The 14,996-nt window shown below is 34.5% G+C and overlaps 2 protein-coding genes across 3 annotated transcripts; both read left to right on the plus strand.

Annotated features, from left to right (window-relative positions):
- The first annotated feature begins 6,142 nt into the window (after positions 1–6,142).
- LOC117572748 (uncharacterized) lies at positions 6,143–7,575 on the plus strand. Its single transcript, XM_034255831.2, has 2 exons — positions 6,143–7,296; positions 7,375–7,575. Exons 1-2 carry the CDS (start codon positions 6,387–6,389, stop codon positions 7,494–7,496), a joined length of 1,032 nt encoding a protein of 343 aa, XP_034111722.1. The 5' UTR covers positions 6,143–6,386; the 3' UTR covers positions 7,497–7,575.
- A 1,182-nt stretch (positions 7,576–8,757) lies between these two features.
- Positions 8,758–9,701, plus strand: LOC117571517 (uncharacterized). 2 transcript variants are annotated; one of them, XM_034253701.2, is made up of 2 exons: positions 8,758–9,085; positions 9,155–9,701. In XM_034253701.2, exons 1-2 carry the CDS (start codon positions 8,834–8,836, stop codon positions 9,563–9,565), a joined length of 663 nt encoding a protein of 220 aa, XP_034109592.1. In that variant the 5' UTR covers positions 8,758–8,833; the 3' UTR covers positions 9,566–9,701. The 2 variants fall into 2 exon arrangements, with proteins under 2 accessions (XP_034109592.1, XP_034109583.1); XM_034253692.2 differs by having other exon boundaries at positions 8,760–9,085; positions 9,152–9,701.
- Positions 9,702–14,996: the final 5,295 nt, after the last annotated feature.

The following is a 14,996-nucleotide window of genomic DNA, read 5'->3' on the forward strand; positions in this document are numbered from 1 at the left end:
AAGTATAATTTCATGCAATTTATAGACAGCTTTTAATGAAGCTGTAATTTGTATGAAAGTCACAAGCTTTTTATTATTCTTATTTTATGAATTTGTAAGCTTTTAATTAGTCATGAAATTGAAACGAATGCAATGAAACATGCAATTGTTATAAGTTCACAAATTTGTAATTAAATTAAAAATACATTTCGTAAACTTTTTGTAAAGAGCACAACAATTTGTTGAACATTCAGCTTGTTTTTCAGTTTATATTTACAAGCTATAAATGCATTTTTAATTCATAAAAAATAAAACAAGTATGAAAGCTACAGTTGAATGTGCTCGCTAATATAAAATTAATATATTATAAGTATATAAATAAATAAATAAATATATATCATTGAACAATTAGAATATTTGTTTAACATAAAGCTAATAAATACATAAAATATAACATGAAATTATTAATATTAAAAGAAGGTTTAATAAATACGTAACTAAACAAATTTGTGTGAAAGATTTTGAATCGCTTAACGAGAATTTTCAATATTATAAATTTTATTGTACTTCTCCAAAGCTCGTTTATAATCTCATCAAATGCTCATATACTAATCAATTCGTACTTTGCTCTAGAGTTATTCAATAAGACAAACAATAATAAATAAACAGCGTCAAATCATCATCCTCATCATCGATATCGTCAGCTTCGTTTGGCATTATCGGGAGAATAATGCGAAATGCAAAACCCGCAGATATCAATAAACATTTTGATAGCAGCGACTTAAGAGCGTCGCGACGCCAAAGTGCAAAATAAACAGCCAACGAAATGCTGCATAAACAGAAAATAATCTCGTAAACGATAAATGAATAAAATAATATGCTGCTATCAGGTAAGTTTATTTTGTTTTTATTTTTGCAATTTGACACAGTGTGCGTAGCTCAAAGACGGAATAGAAACCAAACAAAAAGTGTTACTCTAATTAAAATAGAAATGCAACGTCCACTGCGACTATATCAGAGATCAAAGTGATGCATCCTCTGGCTCTTCTGCTCTGACTCTGGCTTGCTGAGAGCTCGTCAAGTGTGGCAGTTGTGTGTTGCATGGTCCCTAATGAAAAGCGCGACGTTTGTCGCTTTATCTCCTCCTCTCCTCTATTCACTGTCTCCACCTCTCTCCACCTTTCGGTTTGATTTTTATACCCACTATCCATAGGGTAGAAGGGTATAATAACTTTGTGGCTGCAGGCTGATGATCTAGTATATTTTGTAGTCTATGGTATACGTTAAAGTATCAAATATAGTCATTGGTATATTTCAGTATATTTGTGGTATATTAATTTGGTATATTTTAATAATAGTTCCGCAATGCCTTGCTTTTATAGTCAAATATAGTCATTGGTATATTTCAGTATATTTGTGGTATATTAATTTGGTATATTTTAATAGTCAAATATAGTCATTGGTATATTTCAGTATATTTGTGGTATATTAATTTGGTATATTTTAATAATAGTTCCGCAATGCCTTGCTTTTATTTCAAATGGGTAATCCGGTATATTTTGTACTGTGTGGTATATTTTTAATGTGGTACTATTTATACTATTTAATATACCAAATATAGCCTTTCCTACATTTTAAATATAATACTATATCAATATACCAAAAAGCTTTTCGTATATTTTAGTATTTTTGTGGTATACAAAAGCGGTATATTTTAAGAATAATACCGCACTGCTTTTCTTTTCTTTTCTTTTCCTAAAAATGGGTTATTTGGTATATTTTTAACTCTATGGCATATTTTACATCTAGTACTATATTAATATACAAAATATACCCTTTGTCATATTTTAGTATTTTTGTTTCTATTCAAAATGCTTAGCCGGTATCTCACAGTCGAGCACACTCAACTATATCTTCCTTACTTTTTTTTTTCTTTTTTTTTGTGGATTTGTCCAACCATTTCATTTTCAATTTCAATTACTAAGCCAACTTCTAGTCATCATGTTGCATGATAGCTCTAGTATTTATCTACTACAGTTGGTCGAGAGAGTTAAAGGGAGGAAGGATTATAATAACTGATGCGTTGCATTTGCTTTGTCACAGCGCTTTTAACCTTTGTTTTACGCAAGTTGATTTCTCAAATAACTCTCGACATGTGAACATTTCATTGACATGTTCACTTATCACACATTTTTGCATATTTTCAGTTTAATTGACAACGTTAATTAAATTGTACTCTTCAACGTGACTTAACAATTGAAACTGAGTATTAACATTTAACAAAACCTTTAACTAAACTGCGTTAAAAACAGATCACATTAGGAACTTGAATGCATGGAATATAAATCTCTAGAAATATATATACTGGTATATTTTTGCCAATAGTAATATATCGATATACTATTACACTTAAAAAAATACCATAGAATACAAAATATACCTGTTTATCAATCAAAGTAATTAAGGCCCGGAATCTGCAGTCGTCTTTTTATACCCGCTACCCATAGGGTAGAAGGGTATTATAACTTTGTGCCGTAACAGGTAGAACGAGGCATCTCTGACCCTATAAAGTATATATATTCTTGATCAGCGTCAACAGCCGAGACGATCTAGCCATGTCCGTCTGTCTGTCTGTCCGTCTGTCCGTATGAAACACTGGATCTCAGAGACTATAAGAGATAGAGCTATAATTTTTTTCGACAGCATTTGTTATGTTTGCACGCATATCAAGATTGTTTCAAATTTTTGCCACGCCCACTTCCGCCCCCACAATCGGCTGACAATCTGGAATATTATGCCGTCTATGGTATATTTTGAATGCGATACTATGTCGATATACCAAATATACCATGTGGTATATTTTTAGTATTTTTGCAGTATATTCGGTTTATTTTGAGAAAAATACCGCAAAATATATTTCTGTTATTCGAAATTGGTAGCGGGTATCTCACAGTCAAGTACACTCGACTGTAGCTTTCTTACTTGTTTATATTACCCTCGAAAAAAGTGAATAAGAATACAGTTAAGACAGCTTAGCCTTATGTACATATATACATGTCTAAGACTATCTGCTCTATATAATTATTCACTTATTCTCGTGCTTTCGAACAGCGCAGCCCAGCAACATTACATAATATTTGCAGCCTAATGATGGTCATATGAATGGCTCATTCGTGACTACACAAAATTTTCTCATTCAATAAATCCAAAGTATTTTTTTTTTCTATTGTTTTTCGCTCGTTTTGGGTTTTTCTTCTCTGTGTTTTTTTTTTTGTGTGTGTGTGTGTGCTATAAGAATTTTTTAATTTAACGCTCAATAAGCTGCTGGCGCTTTTCGTTTCCGGTTGCCGGCGTGTAATTTTTTGTGTTCTTTCTTTCCCATTTTTTGTTGTTGCTTTTTTTTTGCGTATTTCGGTTTTCGTTTTTATTGTATTTTGTTGGCGACTAAAAAGCAGCAGAAGCAGAAACTAAGATGCCTTTTGCCACGCCCAACAGTCTACAGTTAGTTTGAATATGCAAAAAAAAAACAAAAAGAGAGAGAGCAAAGCACACACACAATGTCCCTCCTTACCTTCATACATCGCATCCCTTTCACTCCACTATCTGTGTGTGTGTGTGTGTGTGTGTGGCATTCGACCAAGATTGATGGGAATTTAAATTGAGCATTTCGTTATAAATATGCGCGCGTTTTACTGTGTTTTGCGGCAGCGCTTCCCATGGCTGACTGCCTAACACTCCTCCTCCTTTTCTTCCTTCCCCTCCTCCTCCTGCTTCTGCTTCTCTACTACTAAATTCAGCTGGCAACACTAAAAACCCCAAAAACTACACGGCCGCCGACAACATGTGAGCACGCGTCGCACTTAACTCGACACTCGACAGTCAGCCAAGTCAACGAAGTTGGCCAAACTTCTGTCGGCATTCAGTCAGTCAGTCAGTCAGTCTGTCTGCGTGTCTCTCTAATCCTGCTTGTGCCCACAGATCTTTGGTTTTGCCCTTTATGCTGCTGCTGCTGCTGCAGCCAGTAAGTCAGTCACTTAGTCAGTCATGCCGTTGACAACACAGCAAAATACTCTGCATTCTGCGGCGCACTCGCTGTGGGGTATGACAAACTTGAGTAAAGATGTTGAAAATTCTTAGAAACATAAGACTGATTTCATTGCTATTATTGTACTCGTTAAATAAAATAAATACGTAAATAATATAAAAGTAATAAAATAAATTATATAAATAAAGCAGAAATTAAAAACAAATGCAGTTTTCTATAAAAGAAAAAATAGTATTCTATTCTAACTACTTAAAATTTTACCTTTTTTTTAGGTCATAATACATTATAATTAATATGATACATACATTATACTACATAGTCTATCTTTATCTATCCCTTTTTCTATTATCAATGTTAGTTCCAAAGAATGAGCAATATCTAATAATTTTAAAGTAGTGAGTAGAGACGAATATTATACCTCTTGATTAGCACTTTAATTAGAACTTAGAATGATTTCGGAATTATATTTCTGTTTTAAGATGAGTGCAAAAATAAAAAAATTCGTAAGCAAACCAAAAAATAAACTAATTTAAATACTTCCTCGCAAAACAGAAAAAGTTAGTAAAATCAACCTAAATTCTAAATATAGTGCTAATCTACAGCCATAAGGATAACCTTTAAAGAACTGGCAGATCTAATAAAAATATATTATAATTACATTTCGACAACTTTGTAAAATAAGCTATATAAAATTGATACAGAATAACACAAACAATAGATTACTATAATAAATATTTGCTAAACAGTTTTATTAACTTGATTTTCTACAGGGTATTTGCTAGTCGCGTAACTTCAACAACAGCAAATACTTGTTTGTTGTTTACTGTTGTTTTGTTGTTGTCGGTTGACAGAACGCACTGAGCATGACGCACATAATTCCTTAGCCACAGACGCACTGTGGCGCTAACCCTTGCCCCCTTTTGCCCCCTTTCATCCAGTGCTCTTTGGGCAGTTGCCCCTTTTTGGGATCTAGTGTTGTGTCGTATCCTTTTCACTATCGGTCGAGTCGGAGTCGGAGCATAGGAATAATGGACGCTGTGGCATTGGCGCTGACATTTGTGCTATTGCTGACACTGCTGTTGCATGTTGCATGTAGCATGCTACATGTTGCCTGCTGCCTGATGCCTGTTGCCTGCCCCATGCGTCGCAGTGGGAGAAAGTGCGAAAGCCAAGACGAAGACATGACAGTTTTATACATACATATATCACAAAACACGCACGGAGAACGGAGTTAAATAAACTCCAATTGCGAACACAAAACACAATTAAAAACAAATAGAGAGAGAAAGGAAAAAAAAGAAAGAGACTGCAAACTGACACGCAAAATGAAAATAGAAAATAGCGAAAAAAACGAGAGAAAATTGAAAATATCAAAATATAAGAATGAAATAAAAAAGAAATTCAAATGATATTCTGTAAGAAATCAAATTAGAAACTATGCAATGATAAGATTTACTTTAAATCACATCAACACTCAATCTTAAACATTTAAAAGTTCATTGACTGCCTTGAGGCACATTCTTGAAGTCTCGAGTTTCCCATTTTGCACTAGACACAAACTTGAATCTCTGCTAATCGATCGACAATCAAGCAAATTTGATCGTAAAAAGCTTATTCAAAACAATAATATTGAGCGCGCATGCAGCTTAGAGATTGGCGCCCAGCTTGAGAGCCAATGAAAACAAACAAGTCTCCCTGATCATAATAATAATTGTAATGATAACAAACAAAATGCAAAGCACAAGCACAAAGACGAGTATTGGAAAATGGCCTTGCCAGCGACTTGAAATACACTACATTTCATAATTTTTAAGTTTATTAAATTGTATATTTTCAAAACACTAAGAATATTAAAAAAAAAAATCTTAAAACTTAGGCTAAATTATTTATTTATTTAGTTTTTTTAATGAATGAATATTAATAAAAATATAAATACGAAAAAAAATATATATAAAAACTTTAGCTAAATTAATAAATAAAAAAAAAACATTTCAAAAGAACTCAAATTTTATTTTTATCAAAATACGAAATAGATTGAATGAATATTATATATTCTATTGTAATATAGAACATTTAAAAAATTGCTAAAGATTTCTCAAATGACAAGTTAAAAAATTATGAAAATTCAAATATAAAAAACTGTTTTTTTTCCGAACAAAAATCATTTACCTTCTAACTTGAAATCTCGAAGTTTGCTGAGCAGTGTAAGAGACAACGAGAGAGAACGCGATTGTGGGAGAGCGAAAATGCAAAACCTAAGAATGAAAGCTAAGAGTGAAATAAGTGTAAAGTCGCAATCAGTCGCCACAGTTGCAGCAGCTACGCGCAACAAGCAAGTTGATCATCATCAGCACCAATCAAGATGTCGATAATGGCTGGCAGCATGGATTACAAGTGGCGCAAACGCATGTGCTACAAGTGGCAGGAGGAGATGCGACTCAAACAGCTGATGCCGGCGCCAGCAACTGTGCCAATCGTTTCCCAGCAGCAGATGCAACGGCAGCGTGAAAAAGATCTACAGCATTATAGTGATAATCAGAAGTATACGAAGCAAGCACAGCAGCAGCAATATGAGCAGCAACAGCGCAAACTTCACGAGCAACAGCGCAAACTTCACCAGCAAAAACAACAGCAACAGCAGCGCACAGATTTTCAACGGCAACAGCAACAGCAACAAGAGTCGCAGCAATCACTTATTGGCAACAATAAGTCGCTCGATCACTTCATCGAGGATCCCATGAATCTGCACAAACTATTCTTGCCACGTTGTACACTTCAAAAGCTGTCGTATCGCGCAGACTTTCAGCGGCTGGTGAAAATGTGTTTTGTGCGCGTCAAATTTGGTATCGGACATCGTGTGGCTCAGATCCAGGGCTTTGGCAAATGGCGTCCTGCAAGTGATCCCACTTTAATACTGCGACTCGACAACAATCCGCGTGTCTTTACCATGGATCAGCTGGCCAACACGTACTTTGTGGCAGCGGAATTGCGTGACTTTGAATACATGTGGCGTGCTTACAACTTTGAGTTGCCGTCGCGTCGCATTATCGAGCAAAAATATAAAGCGCTCACCGATGCCAAGTTGCTAATGGGTAAGAGTCGTGTAGCTAATGTCAGTTGTCCAACTGCAGCTGGTCAATGCATCATTCACAAACTGGCTGCGACAGCAAAGTCGTGTCTCGTTCATGATCCCGCATCCAATTCGCTGGCTCGCAAGTATTTCCTGGAGCCCATGGATTGTTACAAACGCTATCTGCCCATTTCTTCGACAGGTGGGATGTTGCTTTAGCCACACTTCATCCCTTCAATCATTTCTCATTTCTCACTTTTCTCTTTTGTTCTCTTTGCAGTCGAAGTCGCAAAGCTGCCGCTGCATATGCCATCGTTGGAACCGATTCCGCTTCCCATGCCACTCAAGAAGCGCATCTCGCTCGACGAATATCGCGAACGTTTTATCAAAAAGTTCAATTAACAAGCAGTCTAGAGTTGATCTGCAAGCAAACTGCAAACTCCACTCATGTGTACTTATTATGCCAATAAATAAAGCTCATGTTAATTGCATAATTGATTGGTCAAAGAATATCTCATTAGGTTCGCTTATGTACATTCAAATTTGTATACCCGCTACCTATAGGGTAGAAGGGTATTATGACTTTGTGCCGGCAGGAAATGTATGTAACAGGTAGAAGAAGGCATCTTCGACCCTATAAAGTATATATTATATATTCTTGATAAGCGTCAACAGCCGAGACGATCTAGCCATGTCCGTCCGTCTGTCTGTCCGTATGAAACACTGGATCTCAGAGACTATAAGAGATAGAGCTATAATTTTTTTTCGACAGCATTTGTTATGTTTGCACGCAGATCAAGTTTGTTTCAAATTTTTGCCACGCCGACTTCCGCCCCCGAAAATCAAAAAAATCGAATAACACGCGTCATTTTAAAGCTAGAGTTTCGAGTTTTGGTATATACAATAATTGCTATAGTAGTTATGATTCCTGAAAATTTGGTTACGATCAGATAAAAATTGTGGAAGTTATTAAAGAAATACTTTTGTATGGGCAAAAACGCCTACTTACTAGGGGTTTTAGTTGCTTGGCCCGACAATCTGGTATATTGTGCCGTCTATGGTATGTTTTTAATGGTGTACTATATCGATGTTTGGTAAAACATACCATTTGGTATATTTTTAGTATTTTTTTTAGTATTTTTTAGTATATTTGGTATATTTTGAAAATAATACCGCAATATTTTGCTTTTATTCAAAATGGGTAGCGGGTATCTCAACTAACTTTCTTACTTGTTTCAGTCGTCTTCGATGCGTTTCGCAGCATCTTTTTGAATTCTTGGGACTTGTTTAGTTAATCTTTGCTTTATTAAAAATTTGAAATGAAACCATAGAACTTGAAGACAATAATTATCTGCCATTAACAGCTAAAGATTTGCTATATAAATTATATTTAATGAAAGTAAAACAGTGTGGTATTATATTAACAGATTAGTTTAAAAAAGAATTAAAACAAATTGTAGAGAAAAAATTGCATATAAAATTAGTTAACTAATTAAATACAGAAACTAAGAATGCCAAAGAAATTGACAGTTAAATTATTTAGAGTTAGTAAACGAGACTACAAAAGCAATGAGAATTTTAGGACAAGTTTCTTCCACATAATAATTGATAAATAAATCATTGAATTAAATGTCGAAACTTGCATTTGTACTTGGTAAAAAGCAGGCGACGATTGATTCAACTTCAGTTAAGCACTAAAATTCTGCCAGACACAATGACAATTACAATTTTTAACAAAAATGTCCGATTTGCCAATAACCCAGATGATATTTCAACCAGTGTGGAAGCAGGCACCAGAATCCTTTTTGGCCAATGCGCTCTTTCAACTGACTAGTTTCATCTACTCGCCATATGCTTTGGCCGAGATTAAGCTCAAGTCTGAAGTAGACGAACCGAATGCCTTCGGGTTCGAATTCTCTTGGCTTGTTAAGCTCTGCATTGCTGCTGCTCTTTTGGGCCCCATTCCCATTTACATAATGTGGCTGAAACGCGTAAGTAGATAATCGGGATTTGGCCATTAAATCGGCCATTATTATCGAGTCTTTCTTTTGCTCTAGAAGGCCAAATCAAAAACCTCCACATACATCGAACTTGATGTTATTCCCGATCGTCCACCCGAGACGCTGGTTGAAAATCCAGCTACAGAAGTGTCTTTAGCTGCTGTTGATCAGCTCCATGAATTGCGCGGCCAAGGGGAAGAACAAGAAGCAAACTTGCCATCCACAAGTGACAGGCAACAACAGCAGAAACCAGTTGCCATTGCCAGAAAGAAGATTTCAATTGAGCGCGAAACACAAACTCAATATGGTTCGAAGCGTCGCAAGCTTAACTCGATGCAGCGCCAACAGCGTACAGCTCAGACTCAAACTCAATCTCCACCTCTAGCTCAGTTTCAAGCTCAATCTCAATCTCAGGTTCAGACTCCTGTTGTGACTCTAAGGAAACCCAAAAATCATTCTCATCCAGTTTGACATAGTTAGACGCATTCTGTTCTACTAAAACTATAAAGATAAGTTTAACTGCTTTGTCTTTACTCATATCTTCTAAATTTCTCTACAAATTGTTTGCTTCAAATTAATACACAAATAAATGCATTTATTTGCTTTGCCTGCAATAGAATATTTCTTATTAATTTTGGCTTTAATATTTTCGTCAGTCAAATCATCTTTTTTTTTTTTTGGCTGCTGCGGTTTTTCTGATAGTTGTAAAAACATTTTGCCAAGCTATTTCAATTAAAATGGGGCCACATTAACCCCATTTGAAGGCGGCAGCGAGTCCCGTTAAGCGATGCGCCCAATATGAGAGTGGAGAATGAAGAGTGGAGAGTGGATGAGGGGATGAGGGGAAGTGGAAACGAGAGCAAGCAAAATTTTCATAACATTTTTCATAAGTTTTCGTTTCGGTTGCGCTTAAGAATGTTGTAAATATTTTTGCAACTTGGCTCTGTGTGGTCATTTCTGACTCTGCACAACATTCTACTATATTCCCTCTATTACCCACCCTCCCCCTTCCACACCCCTTGTACACACAGCACTATAGGAAATTTGACCACTTTCTCTGGCCAAAAGTCATTTTTTGAAAGTTGGCAGATTGAACTAATTTTAGGTGCAATGTGTTCACAATAGATCCTTCATCAATGTTGCATACCAGAATTTTCGATAGATGGCGCCACTCAAGAAATATCAGCTGATAAAAACAGCTGTGTGAATGGCAGTTTACGTGTTTTTGCATATTGCATTTTTCTTGCAATTTTCCAATTGTTAATAGCGAAAAATTAAAGCACATTGCTAAAATTTTTGAAATGAGTTCTATCCACAGTAGTTTGTATTATGTGTTTGTGCTTGTCAAATGAGTAAAAAATTCGTGTTGTCCCCTGAATAGATTAAAATTGTTAGTAACCTAAAAAATGGATATTTTTGATGGAGTTTCATTTTTCGAAAGCTGTGTAAAGTGAGGGCACCCGAGGGACTCGATGAAATGTTTTCTATGTTGTAGAGTATTTCATTCTTGTTCAAATGAGAGTAATTAAAAAGATCACAAATAACCACAAACCCCTTAAATTTTAATTTTTAGAAGGTAATCTAACTGCAAAAATTTAGAGTTTTAGGTTAAATGAAAATTAATGTCGAGAAAAAAAAAAGCAAAATTGATTTTTTTTGTTAACTCTTATATGTAGTACGTGATATAAGTAGGAAAAAAGCGATTTTACCACAAAAAACAATGAAAAATATCAAACAACAAATTGCATGAAATTTTTTTTTTTTTTTAATTTTTATTAAATTACGGCGTGCCACGCCCACTAATGTTACAAAATATATAAAATAATTATTATAGAAACATTTCTTGTATATTAAAATAATATTTTAAACATTTTCGCAAAATTGCTTAAATTAAAAAAAAAGGGGGCGGTGCCACACCCATTTTTTTTTATTATTTCAATAGATAATGGTTGTCTTAACCTAATGCAAAAAACCGATTTGAATTATCTTGCTCCGTTCTTGAGATATTAATTTTGGCCAGAGAAAGTGGTCAAATTTCCTATAGTGCACAGTTTGCACACTCATATTTGAGTGTGTGTGTATGTGTGTGTGCATTTATATAACATATTCTCGCAACATTTTCCAGCAGTTTAAGCATAATTATTTTAAATGCGGTTTGCAAGAATTTAGAACCTGAGCGAATGCATAGGCAAGCATCGACTTGCCACATACCCTATAAAGACATATTTTCAAAAATTCTGCTGATAAGGAAATTTCCTCATAGGCCAAAAAGTATGCTACACTTTTTTTAAAAAAGCTAAATTTATCCACTTACATAAGAAAAAGCAATATCAAATAAAAAGAAGATAAAAGATGATAAAAGAAGATAAATTAAAATAAAAGAAATGATAAATTAATGAAAAATAACATACAATAAAGTATAAAACACAGTATTATAATATATATATGTATACTATACTAAAAATAATGACAAATCATTACAATTTTGAATTTAATAAGAAACAAGTAAGAAAGCTAGAACCGAGTGTGCTCGACATTAATATTAATATTAATTTTAAAATAAACCAAATTATATACCAAAAATATTAAAAATATACCAAAGGATATTTTTGGTATATCAATATACTATATTAAAAATATACCACAGATTGCAAAATATACCACGTTGTCAGCCAAGGCAACTAACGTAGTAAGTATGCATTTCTCCTCATACAAAAGTTGTTCTTAAATAACTTCTACAATTTATGTAATCAAAATCAAATTCTCAGGTATGATAAAGACTACAGTTATTATTGTAATTACATACCATTCTAGCTTCAAAATAACGCTAGTTTCGATTAAAAAATGTATATAATAATTGTATATAATAACAACAAAAATTTACAAAAAATTGTTCTATCAAAGACACGCTTCAACAAAACAAAACAAAAAATTAAGTAAGAAAGCTACAGACTTGTGTGGTCGACGGTGAGATACCCGCTACCATAAAAATATACCATAGAAATACGGAAATATACCGAAAGCTTTTTTATTTTTTTATTTATATACTGATATTCGAAAAAATATTACCAAAATACTGAAATATACAGAAGGCTATACTTGGTACATCAATATAACCATATTTAAAAATATACCACAAAAATACTGATGTATACCGAATGCTATATTTGGTATATCGAAAATATATTAAAATATGTAAGTGCGATACATAAATTTGCTGGATGCTAAATCCTTTATTTTCAATATTACCATATTCAAAAAAATACCACAAAAATATTGCTCTTTATATATTCTGCTCTTTATATATTTTCTTTGTTTTACTGATAAATGCTGTAAACATTTCTCGCTCCAGCATATCAATAATACCTACATAGATCGGCTTGTTATTTTCTTCTTTGATGCCATTTAGTTTTCTCTCGCTGCAAATTGAATAATGTTGATTGAATTCAGTTCAATCGCTGTCTGATGCTTTGCTCCTTATGCAGCAGTTACGTTAACCTCATAACATTACGTCATTACAAAATAAAAATATGAAGTTGGATTTCACGCTTGCACATGGACATGTTGTGTTTTGTTTTACAGACAAATAATTTTATTTGATTTTGTTTTTTTTTTTTTTGCGAATTTTAAATACATTTCGCAGCCATTTTCAGTGTTTGTTGCAGTGTGCGCTATTTTGCATTTTTGCTGGCAAATATGCGAACAATGCGACGCAATGTTGCTTTGCTCCTCTACTCCACTCCCTCTCCCACTCTCACTCTTTGATAGCTGCTGCCTCTGTGTGTGTGTGTGTGTGTGTGTATTTGTGTGATTGTGTGCGTGTTTCGTATTCGTATGTTGTGTGTGTCATTATGCAAATTAATTTTTGGTAGCAACAACAAAACAAACACAAAAAATTGACCAGCGAACAAACACACAATCAAACACAAATACACACACACACATACACATATTGCTGCAGCGTTAAAAGTGTTTAGGACACAACAACAACAATGAAGCTAACCACAAGAATGACGACAAAATGATGACCAAAAACGCAGTCAGCAACTTTGTGACTGTTGCACCAGCATTTTTCGCCACTGTCATTGCAGGCAGCTTTTTCTCCTCCTCTTGCTTTCTTCCTTTCCTTTATTTCCCCCATTCTTCATTCGTCTTTCTCGTTTGCTGCTATTCTAATGAGGCGATCGCATGCCAAAGCTCAGTTCCGTGTTACATCGATCGCTATTATCAATATCGATGGCGATATCTGTATTCTATGTAACTACAATAAACACTTTCTATCTTTGATTTTTATACCCGCTACCCATAGGGTAGAAGGGTATTATAACTTTGTGTCGGCAGGAAATGTATGTAACAGGTAGAAGGAGGCATCTCCGACCCTATAAAGTATATATATTCTTGATCAGCGTCAACAGCCGAGACGATCTAGCCATGTCCGTCTGTCCGTCTGTCCGTATAAAACACTGGATCTCAGAGACTATAAGAGATAGAGCTATAATTTTTTTTCGACAGCATTTGTTATGTTTGCACGCAGATCAAGTTTGTTTCAAATTTTTACCACGCCTACTTCCGCCCCCGCAAATCAAAAAAATCGAATAACAAGCGTAATTTTAAAGCTAGAGTTACTTGTTTAAGTCACTTTAATGAGAGTATAATGTCATATTACCATATCGATAAATAAAATAAAGCATACCTAATTCAATTTTTTTGTTTAAAGAAGAGACTCTACATTTTTGTATTATATTTGCATTTATATTTTAAACTAATATACCGCAAAAATATTAATACATACCAAAAGCTAAAATATTGAGATATTAATATACCACACAGAATAAAATATACCACATTGTCAGCTAAATTAACTAAGACCCCACAAAATTATTTCTTAAATAACTTACACAATATTTAGTCCATTGCAACCTAATCAAAAATCTCGAAACTAGCTTGAAAATGACGTTCGATATTTTTCGATTTGCGTCATAATTCGTTATAATATGAAATTAGTAGTTACTGCAACATTTCATTTTTAGTTTATAAGTTAGTTTAATTCTTTACCATTGTGAACTTATATATAATTATATCGTTTTTTGCGAACTTCGAATCACTTATCAATTGATTATTTAAAAAGTGCATCGTTTAGTCACTACTGGTATATATGTATTTGCTTTATTTCTATCATTGATTAGTCTACCGTAATTTCTATTTGCTTCCCTCAATGTCTTTGTCGTATTCTTGTTGTTTGCAACATTTTCAATCTTTGAATTTCAAGCTACTCTCTCTCTGCTTTGTTTCGATTATTTCTAGTTATTCATTTTGTTAGGGCTGCAACAAATATGCTTTGCATCCCTGGCTTATTTACTGCTGCGACACGATGCAAGTCCAATGTCCGAGAGCATGAACATGAATAAACTTTGCATACTTTGCACGCATTCATTCAACACAAACACAAATACAAATACAAAGCCAAGAGGCAAAGCGAGTGTGTGTGTGTGTGTGCGAGTGTGTGTGTGGTTGCCATCAAAATTGACAAAAATGCAAATTTATTTACGAGTCGGCAGGATCGAGGACGTGGACGTGTGCGTTGTGGATGAGCACAGAAACTGCAGACTGGACACGCCGAGCATGAGAACATGAAGCGAGCGAGCTGCAGTTTGACGGGCGCCACGTGAATGAATTGCACATGGCACAAAATCAACATGCAACAGTGGAATGCCCCTTCTCCCTCCTCCCTCTCTCTCTCCTTCATCGCTTTGTGATGCATGCGGCACAACAAATGGACACTCGGAGCTGTCAAATGTCGTGCAAGTGCATTTCAAAAACGCGCGCGACTACAAAATTCACAAAACATTTGTGAAACATTTTGTGGGCGTATTGGGCGTGGCTGGAATGCGTTTAAGGGTGT

The sequence above is a fragment of the Drosophila albomicans genome, chromosome X (assembly GCF_009650485.2).
Source record: "Drosophila albomicans strain 15112-1751.03 chromosome X, ASM965048v2, whole genome shotgun sequence".
Lineage (NCBI taxonomy): Eukaryota > Metazoa > Arthropoda > Insecta > Diptera > Drosophilidae > Drosophila > Drosophila albomicans.